The sequence below is a fragment of the Zonotrichia leucophrys genome, chromosome 24, assembly GCF_028769735.1.
Source record: "Zonotrichia leucophrys gambelii isolate GWCS_2022_RI chromosome 24, RI_Zleu_2.0, whole genome shotgun sequence".
NCBI lineage: Eukaryota > Metazoa > Chordata > Aves > Passeriformes > Passerellidae > Zonotrichia > Zonotrichia leucophrys.
In genome coordinates, this window is record NC_088193.1 from 828777 (window position 1) to 851955 (window position 23179).

The following is a 23179-nucleotide window of genomic DNA, read 5'->3' on the forward strand; positions in this document are numbered from 1 at the left end:
CAGGTAATAGCTCAGCTCCTAAACAAGGTCATTCACACCTTCTGCTCCACTGGGATTTGGAGCCAGCCTGTCCATGCAGCAAGTGCCCTTGAAACAGCACAATTTCTGAAATATTTTAGCAATTCTGCAGGCAAGAAAGCAAACGCAGCTACTGCAGCAGGTGTCTTTCTGCAAGGCTCTCCTACGTGGATTTGTGCCCAAACCAAGTTCACGGTCCCACACAGCCGGTGACACCACGTTCAGTGCTGGCACTTGGGGCACCCCCAGCCCCACGCCTCTCACCCAGAAAACTCTGCTGCCCCTGTGCCCAGCCAGCCCTGCTTAGGCCGCAAAAAGCCCGTTTTAGGTTAGGCGTGAAATTTCCCTTTTGCTGAAGAACTGGGAGCAGAGGCCCAGGCTCTGCACGTAGGCACCGCGCTCCGAGCCCACTGACATTTCTGCACCAGCTCCAGAGGAAGGACAGAAACAATGAGGCTACAGAATACTTCACATACCACCAAGGGCAACTGTATGCCAAAATTAACCATTGAGAGCTTAGTCTGCACAAACCTCCCATGCAGGGGAGGTTACAGAGCTGACCTGAGCGCTGAGCTGGGAGCCAGAGCACCCAGAGCCCGGCTGGGCTCGCGCACAGTGATGCTGCTCTGGGTGTCTTAGAGAGGGGAAGGAATGCATCATTGCATTGCACAACCCCTACACACATCAGTCACTGCTCTCCCTACTTACAGGAGGCACCTGACGCTGCTCTCTGTGTTAAAAAACAATCCAATCCTACACTGGGGAAAAATCACCTTTGGTTCAGAGAGCACTGACACACAAGTTTCCACTCGCCGCCTCTGGACAGACGCCTCGTGCTTTTAAGCTGCTTTCTGTCTGGAAAACAAATGCTGATGAAGCTTCACATCTCCTCTGTGTGGGGGATTAAGTCACATTTCCAGTGAATTTGGTGACCTTGTGATGTCAGAAGCAGTCTGACCTTCTAGAGACAGGCACCACAACATTGTTTAATGTGTCTGCCCAGTTCAGGCTCACAGTGCTCAGGACAAGCGGGCGGGCGGTGGGGAGACAGGGCAGACGTGGGAACCACATCAACCAGATGATAATTTTCTAAATTTCCTGGGATTTTTTTTGATAATCAACCAAGAACTCATATACCGTCAGTGAGGACTGCAGATTATTTACAGTTTTCATAGTAAACAGCTGAAAGCAAACCAGATTTTTAGACTATATTCCATCTGACCTCAAAAAGGACACTCGAGGGACCTGGAATAGAGACCACCCTATGTTTAAAAGGAGACATTCATTTCTTCATAATGTCAAACCAGCGACCCAACCACACGCAAAACACGGACAGGGACAAAAATAACAATTTACATTTGGCTGCTGGAGCCCACAGCAAACCCAAGGCCTGTCCCTGGTCCCTGCTACGCAAACAAAGTGAATTATCAAACATTTCCAGTAAGAGATGAATCAAAGACTCTTACGGCACAGCCTGGCCGCCGAAGGAGTGCTCAGCCCTTTACTGGAACTTGGGATAAACAGGTGGTGCAGCCCTCCAGGTGCTGAGCTGGGATCCCTGTGGAGCTCCCAGGGCAGGGACAGGCCAGACACACGGCCAGGACTGACTGACTGACTGCAGCCATTTACAGAAACCATCGCTCTCACAGCTGAAAGCTCTGACCTCTGGCACTGCCTGGGAAACACTGACAGCTTTAAGCCTTGGGAAGTTCTGAAAGCATCAGAGAAGCAATTTAAGATGTATTCCTCACAAAAACCTGCAGTTTACAATAGCACAATGCTGCAGCTCTGGTTCTATGGGGCTGCACTCAAATGCCCCATGGCATTTGGCACCCAGAACACCACAGCTGTCAGCCCCCTTACCCTCCAGTACCACATTTTAATGCCTACATCATGCAGGTGCTAAGACATGACCCAGAAGAGGACTGAAGAGTCTCAGCACAGGCCATCTCACAGAGCAGCCCCAGTGCCCAGTGAGAGGCACGGTGCCAGTGCTGCACTGCCCACGCACACCTCACACACCATCCCTGCAGCTCACCCAGCCATTCCCACCAAGCCCAGCTGCCCCAGCAGGGATAGGCACTCAGAGGAGGTGCAGGTGAGGTTTTACCCAGGAGGAGAGCCCAGCTGCCCACGCTGCCATCCACTCTGTCTCCACACACACAGACGTGAGACCCTTCAGCGCTGGAGATGCAGGGACTGCAAGGAAACCTCCCCAGAATGGGCTCCTGCTTCCTCCCTGCAAATTGCTTCCGCTGGCAGAACAAAGTCTTAATGGCTCCTCAGGAAACTCTGAACACAAAAAGCTGAGACTTGAGCTTTCCCCTCTCTGCTCTTGCACTGAGGGCAGTGCCCAAAAATCCTCAAAACTGGGGAGAGAGGCACGACCTCCTGCTGTGGGTCTGGAGATGCCTCACGCTATTGCAGAGCTGGCTGCTCCCAGCTATCAGTGAGGATAAAATGCTGGGCAGCAACATGGAAATTAGCCATGCTAATGAGCTGAATTTACTACAGCAGAAAATCTTTCAGAAAGCAATTAGGTTTTCACTTCGACTCACGCAGAAGGCTATTTTTATAACCAAAGAATTCATTCCAAGTTTGTATGTGAGCTTGCACATAGCTCTGGATTTAAAAAAAGATGAGCCCATCCCTGCCAAATTCAACAGAAGAAGGAGAAAAAGTAAAAAGAGATTTATACTTTTCTGTGGTGATACACACCCAAGCCAACTCCAGGTGATTTTGCTGTGCAGGGGAAGGTGAATTTCACAAGCCTTTGGAACTGCTGAGTGTGTCCAGCACCATGATTCATATTTGAATAAACAACTGGAAGGCTCAGCAAGTCAGTTTTTCACCAGGCAATCCACACTTCCCAAACATCAGCTGTCACTCGCTTCCCCTTCGGCTGTCACCTTCTCAGGGAGAAATCCAAGGGACATGGACAATATTGACAGGAAGCCATGGCAACCATCTACAGAGGGACTGAGGAACTGGTGGCAGTTTGTATGGCTGCAAACCAGCACTTTTCAGCTTTTAGTTTCCTTAATTTGGGGCTTCTCTTGCTTCACTAAAGCTTCGCCTTTTACTACAACTCAGCTTCTCCTCCAGAGAAAAGAGAAGTAAAATCAAAAGTGAATCTTCTGCAGTGGCTGACGAGGACAGGGGGAGTGCTCCCAGGAGCTGACAGGCCACGTGTGACTGTCCTCACTTCCTTGACTGAAGCTAATTCAGGCACACAGGATTTTCCCCCTTTTTGGAGGCTCATATTGGCAAAGCCAGTACAGACCAATGTTGCAAAATCCTGACTCTGTCACCCAGTACAAAATTCCAGTGTATAAGTAAATTCCTGTTTCTCTAAGTTTTGCTATTGTTCACCAAACAAATGAATCAATCAGCCCACAGCTCTTTCAGTCGTGCTGCACAGATGCTTTTTTCCCTTTCAGGAACAGCTCCTGTGGTCAAGAACACTCAGCCAAAACTCTCTGGGACAATGGTGCTTGGAAGGAACGTAACCAATGCCGGCTAAGATAACATCAGATATCAAAAAGAAAAGACAGGACATGGTTTTGAGCACAAAACCCTCCAGAACTGCAGAACTGCCTGTTTCTTTGAAAGCTACTGACATCCCAACAGTTCCACTATCATCAACAAGGTTCATAAAACTTGCTGGGAAGCAAAGCACTCAGCAACACTAAAATCCAAGTGCATGACTATTTCCAACATCTTTAATCCCAAAGTGAGCGCGAAAGAGGAGCAGCACCACCTGTCAATGAAACCCAAAGAAGAAGCAGAGGTTATGGGGGCTATTTTTCCATTGAGTTGGTCTCATTTATTCCTTTACTCCTCTTGTCAATGGAAAGTTTGCAGGCTGAAGGGCACCTCTCGGCTGAAACAAGAGAGTGTGGTGGCTATTTTCAGTTTACTGTAGTTGACCAAGTGCATTATCTGATTAAAGAATGCAATAAATGTACTTACCAAATATTTCCCCTCCACTGGCATACTCTGTCACCAGATAAATCATCCGCTCCGTCTCCATAACCTGCACACAAGGACACAGCAGTGACACATAAGGAGACTGCTGAGTGCAAGGAGAAACAGCCCTGAAACCACCTTTATTCCCCTGTAACACAGGCAGCTGCTTTCATCAAATCCCAGCTATAACCTTCCCAGAGCCATGTGCAGGGGTGACAGGAATGGGGACAGTAAGGATGAAACAGCCAGTTTCAAACACTAAATCTGTAACTACACATTACGCTTCACCTGCACCTTCCACCTCCTGCTGTTTCCCCTCCCATTAGCATTTGCTCCCTGGTCTTGTCCATTCCAGCAGCCTGGGAGACTTCCCCACCCTGCTCTTCTCCCGCCCTAAACAAAGCCAAGCCACAAGTGTCACCTCTTCAGTACCACATCAAAAGCTTTAGATGGAATCAAACAGGTTTAAAGAGGGTTTTTGGCTCAAAAGAAAGGTTTAAGGAGTAAGTTTGCAAAGAAGCACTCCCTGGGTACCCTGAAAGTGCCACAGTCCCTGTAAGCATCTCACACATGGTGTGGCCAAAGGAGCTAAACATTAACCTCTGTCACTTCCACTCAGTTTTAACTCTTTGGAGTCCAAATAAATGTTCATATCTCTCAAGAACAGATGGGAAACAGAGTCCTTTATTCCTCTGCTCCCATCACTCTGCTGCACCCTCCTCACAGAGGGGCACAACCAGCTACCTGTGCAAAGGGCAGACCACGCGGCTTCTGCCTCTGGGGGTTTTGTTTGCAGACAAAAAAAAGTCAAACAAGCTGGGAAAAATGTCTGCAAACAATATTGAAAAGCAGGTCTGCCGCCAGTATTGATCCCCTTCCAGGAACTGAGCAGACCAGCAGGGCCTGGGGGCCACAGGGAGCTGGGCAGGAGAGGAGAGCCCAGTCCTGCTCCCGGGTGAGATTCACTCCCTCCCTTAAAGGGAGAAGGGGAACCTGCATCCGGTTTCAACTGGGAAACTGAGAAGCACACAATGGCCATAAACAAGTGGCAGGAGGCCAGCCCACAGCGGAAGCGTGATGGCCAGAGAGAGAAGGATCAGCTCCACTTTCCCCCTGCCCCTCCAGTCAGAGCACTTTGAGACCTTCAAACATCAGGGGCTTTCCCAGTTCCATGTGCAAGGAAAGGAGGGATAGCTCTGGAGGAAATGCTGACATGTGGAGCCAAGGGATGGGAGCTCCATGGCACAATGCTCCTACCTGGTACAACCTGATGATATGTGGGTGGCAAAGCATCTTCATGATCTGGACTTCTCTAAATATCTTCTTCAGGTTCTCTTCGTCCAGCTGAGTCTTATCAATGATCTTTATTGCAACCTGGCAGAGGGGAAACAGAAGAGAAGTTACTGACCCAGCTGCATTACCCACACAGCAGCTCCCTGCACCAGGGCTGACAAACCCCAGCACGGATGGAAATGGGGGGCAGTGTCGGGCTTCTAACAATTGAGGTGTTTATTTATCTGTTTTAAGCCAGAAGTGCTCCGTAACGCTACACTAATGGAGTTTAAACAAGTCTAAGTGCTTCCAGTCAGCTGCTCTACAGTCTCCAAGATTTTCCCTCCACCTCCCTGGTGCTGGCAGCTCCCAGCTCCTTTGGGCATGGACTGTAGAACCACCAGACTCCAAACGTGGAGACACTTCTGTGCAAAGAACCACCTGTCCTCAAGTCCACTGGGCACCCTGCTTCATCCACACACAGAGAGCAAGGACAGGAATGTTTTCTGGAATGCCAGGATGAACAGGAGAGAAAAGGCAGAGTGAAACCTTGATGGAGAAAAGAGCTGAGAGAAAAAGCTGCTCTGCCTGGCAGAGGAACATCTGCCCTGCTGCTTCTAAATCAAATTTCAGCCTTTAGTGTCCTCCTCCCCACCACGAAACACCCCTTTGAGCGAGCAGCTCCAGTCTGGGGATTTGTGGGATGAGTTCCCATCCCCCAGCAGGTTTTCTCACTCGGAGAGGGCTCTCTCTCCCTGGGAAAAGAACTGCCTCTACAGATCTCCTGGTTGCTTTGCTGGAGAGCCTAATTTACACAAGGCCTGCCCAGGAAGGCTGCAGGATCATGCAAAGGCCTGGGGAAGGGCATGCAAAGCAGCACTGCCGCGAAAACCGCTGAGGATGCACAGCCAGAACGATCTGACACAGAAATGCCTGGCTTGTCCCAGACCCCAGAGCTCAGCGGGGACAAGGACAAGTGCCCTGTGCACGGCAGCGTGCCAGGACCACGGGCACAAACCCACAGGGCACACGACCCAAACACATGTCCCTGTCCTAGTGCCAGCCCAAGGGCAGGGCTAAGGGATGCTCTCACAGGCACGCACACAACCACACAAAAGCAGCTTCAGATCCTTTAAGGGAATCTTTCTTTGAGGGAACAATCTGAAGCACATGAAAATTAAGCCCCATATTTTATGATCAAATCCCTGCCAGAGCAATAACCGCCCCGCATGTGAGCAGAACCCAGCAGAATCCCGAGAAGGCACCCAAGCACAATAAGCTGTTTCTTTCATTTGAAACCTTTAATTCAGAGCGCAGGAACGCTTCCAGCCTTCCAAGTCACTGAGCATGCTTCCTCCAGCAGGAGCGGGAGCTGAACGGCAGCCAGGTCTGGCACTCGGCGCTGGGAGCTGCTGGCAGGAGGGGCTGCAGCCCAGGCACGAGGTGAAGCGGCAGCAGGGGCTGCCAGGCACCGGGGCTGTGATTAACGGGGCAGAGCCCCAGGAGCAGCCCGGCGCGGACCCACACGCAGGGATCCAGGAGCTCAGGAGAGGGCTGGGGATGTACAGGGAGCCAGAGGGGGATTGGGGAACGCTCTCCACATGCTTTTCACCCAAGGTTTTCCTGCAAGAACGGGCTTTTGTAAAGCTGGAGCATAAAAACACATAAAAGCTAAGCGACGCTTCCTCCGAGAGCAAAGCCAAGATGTCTACCCAGAGACATGAGTCATTTTCAGGCCCAAAGACGTAAATGAAAATCCACAGATCTGGAGTATTCCTGAGCTCCTTACTCATTCCCAGCTCTATATTTGCTCTAAGGAACTCTCATTTCCCAGCTTAATTATATGGCTCGAGCTGACACTCTCGGCCAAGTTCAGGGTATGCAGAGCATCTGATTGCACCCAGCTTGGTCAGTAGGGCCAGACACAACAGAACTGAATTCCTCTGGTTTTCCCTGATAACCCCGGGCAGGGAGCACCAGGCTGCCACCTCCCCATCTCCCTGTGACGCTGCGGGATTTCCACATGGTGAGTGAAACTCCACACCCACAAGACACACAACAGCTGGATGGGGAGCAAAGCCAGACCTGTAGCACTCAGGAGATGTTCTTCTTGAGAAGGAGCTCAGCCCCAAACCCAAACCCACCCTCAGCAGTTACGCAGAGAGACCTGAAGGAGTTTCTTCCAAATGTTTTCATTCCACACAAATGCCTCCAGCAACTGATGCAACATGAAAGGCAAAAGCCTCCTGAAAAATCCTGGGGAAAGCACCTCGTGCTCTGGTTTCAGGAAATGCAGAGCTTCCTCAGGAGCCTGCGAGGGTGGAAGGAGGAAATCCCCTGTGCTCTGGGCAGCAGGGACACGCAGGGAATTGAGGATTTCAGGGGGCTGATGTTCCACCCGGGGCTCTGCAGCAGGGGAGCTGCAGCTGCTCCAGAGCTTTGCTCTTTGGGTCCTTTTGGAGAATCACTGCTTTTCCAGAGGGCAGCACTGGTGGAAAGGTTTTCCAGAACAGATCAGGGTGGTTTCTCCAGTCCTGCATCTCCTAGCTGGCTGATATTCTCTCTTCCCTCAAAAGATGATTTGGGATTTCAACAGAAAAGGGACTGGCTGAGGTCCTTGTGTTGCACCAGCCACACTGACTCCATCTAAAGCTCAAGGGATGGCCACAATGAATTCAGCCCTTTATTTTATTATTTATTTATTTATTGGAGATTATAAATTGGAGTAAAACAGCCAAACAAAAGGATCTTTAGGATCTTTAAGGGAAAAATCTAAAGCACATGAAAACTAACCTTCATATTTTATGATAAAATCCTTGTCAGGGCAATAACTCCCCTGTCTCCAAATATATGTATATATTTATAATTATTTATGCAAAAAGAATCAGTTTCAGTTATAATAAACCCCAAAATCGAGTGCATTTCCTCATGCTTACAAACACCACATAAAATAGAGAGGAAGACTAAACATCATTAAGTAAAGCAAAAATTCAGGCACAAGTAGAAGTGGAAGACAACTATGATCCAAATTCTCAAACAATGAAATACTCTAAAAAAGGAGTCTGAGAAATTAACTATTCTTTTATCAGAAGTTAATGAAGCTTACAGGCAGGAGGATAAATGCCAAGCCTGGAGCATGCATGCTGCTACCAATTAACAAAATGTTCCCGCCACTTGTAAACAGTTCATTTATTCCTTCTTGCATCCAAGTAAAACTTGCACTAGTAATTTGGGAAAGAATTGTTACTTGGGAGAAATGACAAGTAGCTAAAAACAATTGGTGGAGAGCAGGCAAGGTGCTCAAAGTGACAGCTGCAGGTTGCAGGTGGCTTGTTCACTGCTTTTCCAGATTTTTCTCCTCCTGGTGCTCAGCTGAACACTGCTCTGTAACTCCTGCGATCCCAAAGCTGGGCTGGGTGGATGCACAGCCAGGCAAAGCCCTGTGGGGAGGAGTGGAAATTCCAACCACATGAAAGCAGGAGTAGTTGGAAAATGGAAGGAGGGGTACTGAAACTCTGGGGGCCAAAAGGGAGCACCCAGATATCCCTGTACCAGCACATCCCACTGCATCCCATGGGAAGTCAGGAGGGATGGAAGGCACTTGTCAGGCAAGGCAAGGCGGCTTCAGTCACCCCAGAATGCTCAGAGATGTGGGGAGGAGCCCAGGCTGCCCCTCTGCCCTGAGCACTGACCACTTCCTTCAGCCCAGCACACAAAGCCTGGACAATCCCTGCTCTCAAACTCACAGGATTCTCCTGAAGTTCCCAAAGTGACACATAAACAACATTATAAATTCTTACTTTGCTCTGAGATACCAGGTTGTCAAACCTGGCAGCCAGCAGAGCTCAATATGCCAAGGTGAGGGGCTCTGAAACAAGGCACAAGGCTTGGAACAGGAGAGGGGAGAATATCAACTTGCAGGAGTTAAAACTTCTATGGACGTCTTGTTTCTCAGCTGAGTGTGGATAACAATCCAGACAGACTTCCTTGAATGCACAGGGCCCTGCCAACAGGAAGGGAAAGGAACTGCTGGGTGCCCAGGCGGATGGGCAGGGAGGGGACAGCCACTGTGCCCTGCGCTGCTCCAGCTGCTTGGAAAGGCTCTGGGGCAGAAAGAGGTGGGAGCACGGTCTGTTTTCAGTGGAAAGGAGCCATGGGACACTGCTTCCTTTTATTTCTGTGCTGGGAACAAAGGAACAAGCCAGAGACCCTGGCCTGGGCTAAAATCTGCTCCTTCATGCCATGCGTCTGCTTGGATCTAATTATAATCCAATGATAAATAAAATTTCTTGCATGAGTGATCATTCCATAAAGAAATCACCCTTTCCCTTCTAGTTCAGTTGTTTCTGCAGTGGCCTGAGTGAAAATGAGAAACTCCCACTTCTTCCAAAAGGAGCCCATGTGCTCAGTGTGATCAGTGCTCACTGTAAAAGTGTAATTATGGCAGTGGCATTCCTGTAAATCAGCACGGATCTCCTCCATGGAAAGGGAGCCAACAGATGGCACCGGCAAAGCGACTGCATTGAGAAAATCAACATGTTTATTTGGGAGCAAGACATTTCCTAGAACTGTCCTGGGGAGTCCTCCTGCTCCAGATTCCTCCTGGAAAAGGCTCAGTAAACAGCCATGGATGGAGGTGTCCCTGCAGCTCGGCCCCTGTGTCACCCCGAGGGCACGTGGCAGCCTGCAGCCACACTGAGAGCTGTCACCAGAGAGAGTCTCTGGAACAAACCAATAAACCTGGAGCAGGCTCATCCACCCAAATTCCTCCTGCATTTGCAAAGCAGCCCCCTCGTCGCTGTCCACCGTAACCCTCCTGGGCTGACAACGTGAGCTGTCAGAGGGGCTGGCAGGGAACAGCTCTTCCAGCTGCTCCTGCCTGCCACAAACACTTGGGAAGCTCGGGAACACGGCCTGTTTGGATTAAGCAGCTGCTGGAGGGGTAAAAATCACTCCTGTAAGCAGATACCAGAGCTGCACAGGAGAACTCCAGCAGCAGAGACCAGAATTACGACAGAAAAGGGGAAAACAGAGGGCTAAGGAAGCACTCTGAGGATATGTGTATGAGGCACACACAGAGGCACTCAAGTGGCATATGGACACAGGGCTGTGATAAAACCACAAAAACACAGCATCAACTCCAGGCTATGCAGGTCGTGTCCTCCTCTGCTGGGTGGATGTCCCTGCACACAACGCACGGACACTCCCATGGCAGAGGCACATGTTTCTGAGGCAAGCTGTCAGCACAAGCCTGCTGGTGGGTTTGGGGTCACCAAAAGCCAGCTCTCTCCATGCAAACAGGCAATTTGTACAGTTTTTAGTCATAAGAAAGCGCCTGACAAAAAGGAAGCACTGACACTGCTGATTCCCGGACTTCTCTTGGCAAGCTCATAGGTGACACAGGGGCATCTCCTCCTCAGAATTAACCAACACAGAACCTACCTAAGTCAAAGTGATACAGCAAATAAAACTAGGCCAGTCTGCAGCAACATCAGTGGCTTTTGGAGGTGGCACAAATGCAAATATTGGCAGCAACTGAAAGCAGGAAACTGTGGACGAAGATGTGCTCAGAGAAGCTGCATTTGCTCAGGAAGGAAGTTCTCACCTTGTCCACATCCCTCTGCACAATCAATGCAGGGACTTGTGTCTTGCACAAGGTGAAGAAAATACTGATGGTGTTACGAGAAAAGTCAATACATCCAAATCCTCTTGGCCGGCTGCAGTGTTAATACCCGGCTTGTGTGAGCGCCGTGCTCTGCCGTGACCTTTCCCTGTCCCAGAGGGAGCACAGCTGGGATTTCAGCGGCCAAAGCACAAACCCCACATTCACATCCACGGCTCAGAGAACCAGCTACACCCAGGTAAGGAAATCTCATCATTTCAGGGCAGCTTACAATTGTCACAGGACAGGAAGCTCACCCAGAGCACCCCCAGGGATCCCAGCCTTTATCCGTGCTGCATTCCTCCTTTCCCAGTCCTGGATTAACCCCGTGCCAGCAGCTGCAGCTTCTCTTTTCCAACAGAAGCCATCAAAAAGGTCTGAGAGGTAAGTGCTCCCCACCTGACACTTGCTGCTTCACAGCCTCAGTGCTGATTTAATCCCAAATGCAAACTCTTTCCTACTCTGGAAGCTGCAAGGGCTGACAGGTAAATTCTGTCATGTTCAGCCACAGCACAGCTGTGTAAATAATGTCCTGCCAGCCACGAGAAAGCCTGGTCACATTGCTAGAGCTCTACTTGTCACACTCACCTGGATGCCAGGTCCCAACCCCTCCTGGAGAGCTTCTCCTCATTATTTCATCACCTGGGGCAACAGCGGGAAACAACAGAGACTCGGAGTTACCTGCCCTGGCTGACACACACTACATCAGAGCATGCTGAACAGCATCAAGGGCTTTGGGATTGCAGAGAAAGGCACGGGGAAGGGAGCAGGAGATGCCAATTAGATAAACAAACCATCCTGGTGCACAAGAACCTCCCGCTGCAAACGGGAGGTGCCGCGAGGGCGAGCGCCATGAATCATCACCTGGGGCTGCAAACACACACCTGGGAAGAGGCCGAGCACAGGGACAGGCCACAGCACTCCACACAGGGCTGGGAAGAGCCTATCCAGGCTGCATGGAATTAGCACATATCCCCACAAAACCTAATGGCTGCTCAGCAAGTTCTCTGGGCTTCAGGCAGAGCAGGACTCAGAGGACCAAGCAGCAACCAAGGAGGTTAGCCATGCACAGCTTAAGAACAGGAATCCCTTAAGCTACACCACATCTCCTTCTAGCCCTTATCCTTCTTAATGACAAGATTTCCAAAGCTTTTTAAAGTTCTGGTCAGACACTGAATCTCCTGGCCCCTGCCAGCGCTGCCTTTTTCTCCTGCAAGAGCCTCCATGGGATTGAGCCGAAGGCAGAGCAAGTCTCAGCAGAGCAGACTGCAGGTAGCCACACCTAACCACCTCAAACACAGCACGGATAGCCACACCACTCCTGTCTGCTGGATTGCACAGCTTCGCACCGTGCCCTGTCTGCATTCCCACTGACCTCCCTGGCTTTTCATTTCTCACTCTGTTACAGCAGAAAACCCCTCCAGCCCCAACAGCTTCGGCTGACATTTATGCCAGTAATTTGTTTTTAGTTCAGAAGCCTTGTAAAAATTCCTGTAATGCTTCCCAGATGCAAGGCTGAGAACTTCACAGGAGTCAGAACGTGAATTAGAGGTGGTATGGAAAATTATTTATCCTGGTGAGGGAAGAGAGCAAACCACACAGACAAATGGCAGCCTACAGTGAGTGCTGCTACCTGAAACATGTCCACACGTCCATCCTCAGAGAGCAGGCACCAAGAGCTGCGTGCCTGGGAGGTCAGTTCATCAAACTCCTCCACACCTGGACCATAAAAGCAGAATATCTAAGAACAAGTATTAAAAATCAGCTTAAGCTGAAGGAAAAGAGGCTGAGGTAAAAGGCAGGCTGTAAAAGCTCCTGCCTGTGGCATCAGCAGGAATTCTAGTGGGATGCAGCAGGACACTGCTGAGCAGAAGGAATGAAGGCTGAGCCTGAACACGGCTGTGGTGCAGCCCCACGATCTGCTGACAGTCTGCAGCACTACCTCCATGGCTTCCATGCAAATTAAAAGCACTCTTGGCACTTACTACACAAAGACTGCACTTGATAATTAAAACCGGTTTTTGAATGCACTTAAACTGGTGCAGAAGCTCATGGAGGTGCATTTAAATCGATGCAAACTGGTTAACTAACAAATGTGATGTGAAAAAGCAGAGCCCGGTCACGTAAGCCCGACTGTTTGGCCAGGGAGGCTCAGCTCCAGCCCCTGTGACAGCAGATGGGAGCACTGCAGTTCTGCTCAGGCCTGACTGCACTCCTGCCTGAGCTCCAGCTCGGCCTCCCAGCCACCTGCAGGCAAGCAAAGCCAAGAGGTGAATCAAATTCTGGGAGGACATTGCCCACCTTGGTCCCCTTCCAGTCCAGGTCACCCGTTCAAACCATTTGCCTTATTGCTGTCCCCTCAACGCAGGCACTGCAGCCTACACATCCCATGGAAACAAATCCAGACCAACACCTTGAACACCCATCTGTCAGTATTATCTCAGGAGATGTCAGCTGAACACTGCAACTGACCTCTGGGCAGGATTCTGCCTCCAAACCTCTCCTGAGATTGCCACTGAAGCATTTAAAGAATCCCAGAATCACTGAGGTTGGAAAAGCCCTCTGAGACCATTGAATCCAACCTGTGCCCAATCCCCACCTTGTCCCCAGCCCAGAGCACTGAGTGCCCTTCCTTGGACACCTCCAGGGATTCCACCTCCTCCTGTGCAGCCCCTTCTGATACCTGTCATGAATTTACACAGAATGAGAGGGTCCCCTTTGCACCTCCTTTCCTCCAGGCTGAGCCCCCCAGCTCCCTCAGCTGCTCCTCATGCCCTACTCTCCAGCCTTGGAGAGAGTTGCTTAGCAGCAGAGTTTTGGAAATGTATTTGCACGCAGGAAGAAAGCTGTGACAGCAGGAGATGTATCAGGAATGCTGCTGTGGAACAGAGCCCCAGTGGGGACCCTCCCTGCGAGCACAGGGACCACGAGACATGGAGTCACCTGCCAGGTTTCATGGGAAAGGCCTGGCTCAAACATCAAGACAAGTCTTTAAAAAGCTGCCAGAATATTACAGCAAGCAGGTTTTGAAAGTGTTATACAAAGTTCCCTGGATTGTCATTTTGCTCTAATTCAGTCGTGACCTAAAAATGCAAGTGACAGGGAAAAATAGTGCATTTCAGGTACAGAGTGTGCAGTCAGAGGCAGCTTTGAATTACTGGATTATGAAATAAAAAAGCTCAGAAATAAGGAAATTTAGAAGCTGGTGTGCATGAAGTGATGTGTTGAGAACACACTGTGCGTTAGGGTTTGGATTTTTTAAGCAATGCTTATTCTGCAAAGAACACCACTTGGACTGAGAGGTCTCCTGAGAGGAGAGGGAATACCTCAGCTCCCTCCTGCCTAACCCATATGGAGCACCCAGCACTGGTGCAGCACAAGTTAAGAGTAGCTACTTTGGAAAGACAGAAAATGGCTATTTTTTAATGACAAACCAACACACGCAGCAGGAGCGCCCTTGGCTGGGCTCCCCAGCCTGCCGTGCACCACAGAAACGCTCCTGCTGTAAACTGCATCCTGGGAAAGCACCTGGCACTGCCCCAGGACGTGCAGCACAGTCACAGAGCCATCTGGGCTGGGAAAGACCTCCAGGACCAGCGAATCCCCACCTTGTCATCCAGCCCAGAGCACCACATCCAGGCATTCCTTGGACATCTCCAGGGATGCGCACTCCAAACCTCCGTGGGCAGCCCCTTCCAGTGTTGAACAACCCCTCCTGTGAAGAAATCCCTCCTGATGTCCAACCTGAGCCTCCCTGGCACAGCTTGGGGCCATCCCACCCTCTCGTCCTGCTGCTGGTTGCCTGGGAGAAGCTGCCAGAGCCACGCGGAGCCTTTGCACCGGATTCCAGTGGATTTCCTGAGGCTCCCCAAGGGTTAAAGCCAAGGACTTCTGGAAGATATTAAGCACCAATGTCTTGGCTTCCCTTCTGCAAACAGCAACAAGCTCCAGAGGAATCTGTCATCCCGTATAACAATCCCTTTCACTCAGCCCAGCAGCCCGAGCGCGGTGCTGGCTCCGTGCTGGGCTCCTGCTCCGGGTCCTGCTGCATGCCAGGGGAGCCTGGGCCCTGCACCATGCACGGGAGCTGCAGCGTGCATGCACCGTGTGTGCAGCTCCGTGCACCAGCGCAGCAGCTCCTGCTCACACCAGGGCTGCAGGAGTGTTAAGTATCACACTGGGATCACCACACAAAGTGACAGAGAGGATGGAAGGAATCGCTGCTCCTCTTCATGTGCCACCAGGTCCATTTGGGAATGTGGGATTCTGGACTCCCAAACAGACTTGCACAGATATTTTCCTAAACCTGTCAGTGTTAGGTCTTTTCTATACCAAAGTCAAGCTAGCTGGATGTTCAAAACAAGTCAAAAGCAACAGCCACACACTTACAGAAAAGGAATTTTCCCCCAATATTGAAGATTTCAAGTGCATCAAATGCCTTTTATTCAGTATTTATCATTTCCATGTGCATCATCCTGCTGCTGGCAGAAATGCAAACACTGCTCCCTTGCCAGCACCTCTGAGATCACAATTAGGAGGTGACACCATCACCTCTAGTTCTAGGATTATTTTCAAGGTGCCAATTGCATTGACACTGCGGGTCCTGGAGCCCACTGAGCAGGAAGGGGCCGAGATCCTGCCAGGGAAGAGAGGAATAAAGCACCACGCCAGATCTGGATGATACACCGAGGAATTTTTAGACGCTGCGTTTGCAGCAGGAGCCTTTGTGCAGTTTGCCACGATCAGATGGCAGTTTCTATGGGAACAAACAAGCAGTGGCCCTGTCACAAGATGTCTTGTAGAGACACGGATGAAGGCATTGAGTCTCAGGAAAGTTTCTTCTGCTGCAGTGCAGCCTGGCAAGGATACTCCAGCTCGGGTTATCAGCTTGGGAGGCAGAACTAGCAGGATACACCCCAAGTATTTTCAGTACAAAGTCAGTGCAGTTGTTACACTCAGAATCTTGAATCCAGCCTTTGTGTGCACACAGCTTTGGAAGGCTGCAGTTTGCCTCTCAGACACTCCTCCATCAATAATGATGTTTGTTACGTGCCACAAACCCCAGTCACTGGAGTCTGTGCTTGGCTCCAAAAGCAATAGAAATGATCAAACTAGTGAGACACTATTTTTTAGCTTCAAACATCAGAATTTTCATCAGTCACAAGACTACAGCAGAAAGCAATTTTCTTCTCAAAACCACTGCTTCTATTTACCATCCCCACCCCTTAAGTTAATTAAAAATCCTTCAATTAGCTGATTTAGGGAGGGTTAATGTTATTGTCAGGAAGACTGGTTCCCCTGGGCCTGAAAACAACTGTGGCTGCCTCCAGCCCCCGATTACACAGAACATTTTCAGACTCAAAGGTTCCCGAGTATCACCACCCCTCACTCCAGAACTGTTATGAAATGGAGTGGAAATTTTTAGAAAGAGAAGCCAAAAGTGAAACTGTGAGGAATGCAGGCTTCAACACATTAACCCTCAACAACCAAGATAAACCACATCCAAGCGATGGAGAGTCCCTTCCTCACCCTCAGCTTGCCCAGGCTTTGCAGGAGAAGCAAACCAAACTGTGCCAGCTTTAGCACCACGGATTTACCCCCAGTTAGGGGGGAGAGGCACTGGCTGCCCCCAGCCCTGTCCTGCCCTCAGCAGAGTTTATAACAAAGGAAGGTGAAAGGTTGGCAGCTTGGGTCTGATTGTAAAGTCCAGATTAAAATAAACTGATGTTCTACAGCGGTATTACCTGAGTGAAGGCAGAAATTCCCTCCCTTTTAGCAAGGGACAATCAGGGAATCTCATTCCAGCTTGCTGAGGACAAAACACCCTTGCAGTCATTTCCACTAAGACCTCCCAGTGATGTCAGAACACAGGAGCTGCCTCTTGGAACTTCAGGAAGTTTCTGCTCCCCCAAAACCACAAAGATTTGCTTGAAATTTGAATTTGTTTCATAACAAAGCAAGCTTGACAGAAGAATCTTCCACAGCAGTAACTGCACGGACCAACTTGTTAAAGAATCACCTTTCACTTGGGCACGGAGCTGAATTACAACACTAGAGAAGCCTACAAGCCACTTCCAACAAGACTATCTGATTTCCCTTATCAGCAGAAATGACTTAAACCCACAGATTACACGCTCAGGAGCTGAAACCCTACTTCAAAGCCAAGGCATGATCCAGCCCCGGGCTCTCGGGGCCGCGTGGCACAGCACGGTGTGAGCAAAAGGGCACCAGACCCTGCCCCGTGCCAGGGCTGCCAAAGCCACCCCAGGAACCTGGCTCTCAGCAGGGCAGCCACCTGGGACACAGCCTGGGCGTCACTGCATGGAGAGCATGGGCCTTGGGCTCGTGATTCACGTTCTGCACTGCGAGGAGTGAATTCAGGTCTGGGCTGCAGCGTCCCACTAATCACCCCAGCCAGGCTCCCAAATGTCACACACGGCCATTAGCCCCAGGTTGGTGACAGCACGGGGCAAAGGGCCAGAGATCAAACAGCAATGGGTGTCACTCTGATCCCTGCTGCTCCAGCCATGCAAATCCAACTCGTTCCTGGTGCCAACAGGCAGCACCCAGGGCTCGGGTGCCCCCAGACCTGGGAGGGAATCCTGCCCTCGGCACCAAGGCAGCCCTCACGTGAGGCTGGCAGCCATGGCTGTCACCAGCTCTCAAAGCAGGGGACAATGGAGTATTTTTGGAGCACAGACACTGCTATTTTGAAAGCACTTCAGCGCTGTAGTACCCAAATTCTAATTGTGGCTGCTGCTTTGCTTTGCCACCATAAATCCTGTTCCGAGGGAGTAAGACAGCAGCCAATACATGAGCGTAGGCATTGCACAACTGGGCTTCTACAAGCACTTGGTGTGAAGAATAATGTTCTTAAAAGATTTAATTTCTAGGGAATGTTTAAATACTGAAGAGTAAACACTGAGTCAGAGACACGCACTAAATACAGGTAAATGCAGCAGGGGCACGTGGAAGCAAAGCCGCAGCCTGGAATTCTCTCAATGCCTCTCCTTGTACATGGGAAATTCAGGGCCCACAGAGGACAAAGCCTCTTTTATATGTGCAGAAACTGCAAGAAAACAAAAACCAAACAAATACAGCCAACCTACAGATCCTTTTGGGGGTCTTAAACCAAGCCTGCAGCACACAGCCCGGCGTGTCTGAATTTTGGGTATTTGAGCCGTTCCACATGCACAAAGCCCGGGGCAGGCAGTGGGTACCCACAGCTCACGGGACCCCTGAGTAACAGCAGCACAGAGGAGATGGGGCCCTGGACACTGCAAGTGCCTGGGAACTGCTGAGCATCCCTGGGGTGCAGCGCTGCTCCCCTCCACACCATACACCAAGCACAAATACATCCCTTTCCCCTCATCACAGCATTTCCTACTTCTTCCAAGCAGCAGGTCAGGACTTATTGCACCAGGACACTGACCACACGTTTCCATTTGCTTTCAGTAGAACAAAAATATTTACTTTCACAAGCACAAGCTGATGTGCTACTAAATCATTTCACTCAGCCTAGACCTAACAGTCCAGCGAGAGCCATGAACAGCCCAAGAACTACGTATGAAGGCAACTCTCCAGTGCCAACAGCCACAAAACAGAGGTGTGTTTTCCCTGTCCACACAGCCCAGGGTACTTTCTGATCCCAGACTACCCTTCCCAAAGTGCAGCAGCAGGAACTGATGGCACCTGGCAGCATCCAGCAGGAGCCAGGAGCACCTCACAGCTTGTGTAAACCCCCTCACATGGGCAAAGCACAGCTAGGGCTCACAAAACCCCTGAGATTTCAGAACAGCAGGGGTCAGTCCCAGGCAGGGCTTTCCCTGCCCACCCCTGTCCCAACAAAGCCCAAACCACTCAGCCAAGGGAGCTTTGCCTCCTCAGAAGGGAAAAGGGACCATAGATAGTGCTCTGCAAACTTGGCAGGCCATGTGGGAACTGATACAGCCAGGGTGGGCAAGCTGGAGCCAGGAGAACAATTTTGGCTCCTAAACTGGAAGCCTGAAAAATTGGAAGTGGCGCTCCATTTGTTTAAATTACCTTCTGAAACCATGCTCCATATGTGGGAACGAACAGTCACTCTGGTAGCCCTAAACACAACCAGGAGTAAATTGTTCCAAGATGCACATCTGCACTTACCAAAGATCAGACAGCAGGGCTGCCAAGGCAGGGCTTCATTTCCCTTACAGGACTTTGTTTTAAGAACTCCTAACTGAAAATGGCAGCCCAGGAAGGTGCTGTGTGTGGAACAGACCACCATCACCCCTGCCTCAGCAAATAAAGGTCTCAGTCTGTCCTGCTGCCTCGGAATCACGGAATTGTCTAGGCTGGAAAAGCCCTCTAAGATCAGTCCAGTGACATTGCCAAGGCCACCACCCCTGTGTCCCCAACATCTACACGGCTCTAAAACACCTCCAGAGATGGGGACCCCACACTGCCCTGGGCAGCTGCTCCAGGGCTGGACAATGCTTTTGGTGAAGAAATTTTCCTTAATATCTAAATGTCCCTTGGCACAACTTGGGGCTGTTTTCTCTCCTCCTGTCCCTGTTCCCTGGCTGTCCCCTCCTGTCAGGGAGCTGTGCAGAGCCACAAGGTCCCCCTGAGCCTCCTTGGCTCCAGGCTGATCCTCACCTGCTCCTGGGGCTCCAGACCCTTCCCCAGCTCCACTGCCTTTCTCTGCACGGGCTCCAGCACCTCAGTGCCTCTCAGAAAGCAGGTTTTTGTTTTTCTGCACATCCACACAAAACCACAATAAAATTCAAAGTCCAGATGCAACTTGAAGTGACCAGAGTCCCATCTCGAGGGAGGGAGGCTGCTCCATCCATGCCTGTGAGCACAAAGCCAGCGCAGGGCAGGTGTGTCACACACAGATTTCACACGGCCCCGGAGCTCGAGTGCTCCAAGCTCTCCTGCCTGGGCTGTACAGTCCGAGGGGCTGCAGCCAGCAGCTCATACTGTACGGCTCTCGGGTGACGTGCCCAGTAAAACAAGCTGCCTGCCTGCCTGCCTGCTAAACCTGGACTATCACAAGACCACGACATAAATGTCAGGCCCAGCAGTGCCTGCTCGCACCCAGCCCTGCAGCCAAAACAGAGTGTGCCCCAAACCTGCAAGGGACTGAGCAGAGCCCTTCTGCTTCCAGCCTTTATTTGCAATTCTGCTTATGTGGGGACAGGCACACTGGTCAGGGCACAGAGAGCATCTGGAGTGCCTGGAGCAGGAGAGGGGGGCAGCTGATTTAACAAGTGACTGACCAGTCCTGGGCAGGGGATTTATTGCAGCTGTACAAGAAAACACGGAAAAGTGCAGCAATCCAAAAACACTGCCTTGCTTATTCACCCTTGATATCAACATTTACCCAAATTCTTTCCTTGCTTCTGTGTCCAGGGAAGAGAATGGAGCTGGGAAGGGGCTGGAGCCCCAGGAAAGGCTGAGGGAGCTGGAAAGGGGCTCAGCCTGGAGGAAAGGGGGATCAGGAGGGCCCTTGTGGATCTGCTCACAGGGAACAGGGACAGAAGCAGAGGGAACGGCCTCAGGCTGGGCCAGGGCAGCTCAGGGTGGGCACAGCAGGAATTTCCCCATGGGAAGGGTGCTCAGGCCTTGGCAGGGGCTGCCCTGGGAGGTTTGGAGCTCCCATCCCTGGGGGTGCCCAAGGAAGGAGCGGAGGTGGCACTCAGTGCTCTGGGCTGGGGACAAGCTGGGGATGGGGCACAGCTGGGACTCCATGGTCCTGGGGGTCTTTTCCACCCTCAGTGATTCTGGGGTGCTGTGAAATATTGAGTGCTCAGCTTCAGGGAGCTGATTAAACCTTAAGTGAATTCTTTCCCCCTTAAGCATTTTTGACCATTTAAGATACCTGCAACACTGAAACCCCAAAGACAATGGTGATGCTATAGGAAAAAAAAAGGCTTTAGGGCTGGATAAAGGTTCCTGAGCAGCAAGCCTTGCAGAGCTGTCCACGAGAGCTGTGCAGCTCTGCTGAGCACATACTGAACCAATTACACAGGAGCCTCCCCAGACCCACACAACCTCAGGAGCTATCACATTATAGATCCTTATGTAAGGCACAGTGACGTAAATCCAGGCTCCCTTGACACACGGAGGGTGCGAGATGAGCGAGCCTGCAGGAATTTCAGATCATATTTCCCATCTCCCCTATTCATTCATTTGTATCATTTGCCATGACCTTGCTCTCCAGGGACATATATCACCAGAAGGAGATAAATGAGATTTCTATTAATTTGAATGATAGCAGCAAGAAACTGAAGGCGCTGTCTCACCAGGCTGATTAGTATTTTTTCTCTCTTTAGATGCAGATGAAAACAAAGGCTTATTTACCAGCTGCAGGACTGGCCACACTAACTAACTGATGGCTGCTCTCGGTGCCAGCAACCAGATCAGCTCATTTCAGCTCAATCCTGCAGCAGGATGCAGGAAGATGTCAGCCACCAGAGAGAGGAGATCCTGCATGCTCAAGGATTGCTTTTAATTTGTTCTGAGTGTGCAAGGGGAAGGCTCAGGCCAGGACTGCTCTCCACAGCCTGCAGGGAACATGCAGAGCCCTGCTCCTGCTCCAGCCCTGCTGGGTGAGGGGTGCTGCTCCCCAGTCCACAGCAGGTACTGTCACTTCTCCAGGAAAATCCCCCTCAGTAAGGCACCTACCCTGGGTGTCTGCCCCATGCAGTTACAGCTGGGCTAAGCTGGGGGACTGAGGAGAGGGAAGGGCTGAGTGGAGCCAGCACAGCCAGAGCTTTGTGTGGTGCAGGAGAACTTTTGTCTCTGCAGCAACGAGCTCTGTCGTGTTAGCCTGACTTTCTATGATTCAGGTACAAAATGAAAATGAGTTTCTATTCTAGCACATACCAAAAATTCCATCAATCCAACAGCTGCCTCAGGAAAAACAAGAATTTTTCCCTGGTTGCAGAATGTGGTGGAGGGTCAGACAATAAACATGATATCTGAGATAACCATAATGGTCCAGGACCAATACGTGCACCTTGTAAAGAGCCCACAAGGCTGCTGGGGAGCCAGTCAGTGCCATCAGACAGGCTCCACAAAAACATATTCCTACAAGCCACAGCTTCTGTGCCTCACATTCCTCTGCTCATTCCCAGACACAACCAGCAGGCTCCGAGGTCAGGCTGCAAGAGCTGCTATAAAGTCATTAGCTGCACCCTCAGATCACACAGCCCTGCATCCCAGGGAGCTGCAAGAGGCAGGGCCATCGTTCCAGCAGGATTAACAACTTAGAGATGCTTAAAATTACCAAAAAAATTCACATGAAGAGGAGGTAAGTGTTTAAGTAACAGTTTCACACCCTAACACAGGTGAACACAGCTGCAGGGCCAGCTCATGGCGTGGTGTAGCCAGAGTTCAATGGCCACAGAGGGGACCAGAGCCAGGGGACATCAAGGCACTGAACGTCACCAGAAGAGCAGGACACGAGGTCACAGCACACAAAACACCCCAATGGTCCACAGTCCACAGCTCCCCATGGGCACAGAGCATTCCAGCACTGCCCAGCTGGAATCACTCGCAGCCTACTGCTCAGGAACAACCCGTCCAGGACTGCAGCTCGGCAGCACCCAGATAAACCCCGCTGGAAACCAGCCTGGCAGCAGGAGCAGGGCTCCAGGACGAGCAGGACACGGACAGGACAGGCAAGCAGCTCTCAGATAAGGTGTACGCTGAGGGCAGTTTCACAACAACCAAGGAAAATATCAACCCCACGTCGGCAAGTCTTGAGGAGCAGCCTGGAATTATCTCCCTGCAAACCTGGGATCCACTCATCTCCACAGCGGTACCACAGGTACCCAGGCTGTGATTGTGGCAGCTGTGAGCTGAGCTGTGCTGCTCACACAGAGCACACCTCGTTTCTGGGCAGCAGCTTTGCAGCCTGCAACTCTCCAAGGAGCAGCTGTGGAGGGATGGAAGCAGGAACCACTGCAGGGATGGCACTCCATCACAAAGGGGCACAGGCAGCTCCGGAGCCCCAAGCACAGTGCCAAACCAGTCTGAAAGCCCAAACAGAGCTGCAGAACAGCTGCTGAGGCAGAATGAGCAGCAGCACAGCACCTGAGCAGGTGAGGGTCGGCCTGCTCCCACCCCAAGCCTGTGCTCTGCTATCCTTCCCCCTCGTGTGCAGCAGCCCTGCTCTCCGAGGGGAAGCTGGCCAGCAGAGGGTAAACAGCTCTGCTCAGTCCCTCTGGGGAAAAAGGAAGAAAAAAGCTTTCCAACGTCACTGAAATGGAATGT

At 51.0% G+C, this 23179-nt stretch overlaps 1 protein-coding gene across 4 annotated transcripts in view; it reads right to left on the reverse strand.

Moving 5' to 3' along the window:
- Positions 1–23179, reverse strand: part of SIK3 (SIK family kinase 3) — a 69215-nt gene that overhangs the window by 27982 nt on the left and 18054 nt on the right. For all 4 annotated transcript variants that reach the window (XM_064731930.1, XM_064731928.1, XM_064731929.1 and 1 more), the window contains exons 2-3: positions 5245–5361; positions 3991–4054 (exon numbers count right to left, since the gene is read on the reverse strand). In XM_064731930.1, the coding sequence (XP_064588000.1) occupies positions 3991–4054; positions 5245–5286 (106 nt within the window). In that variant the 5' untranslated portion in view covers positions 5287–5361. The remainder of the gene's footprint in view (positions 1–3990; positions 4055–5244; positions 5362–23179) is intronic.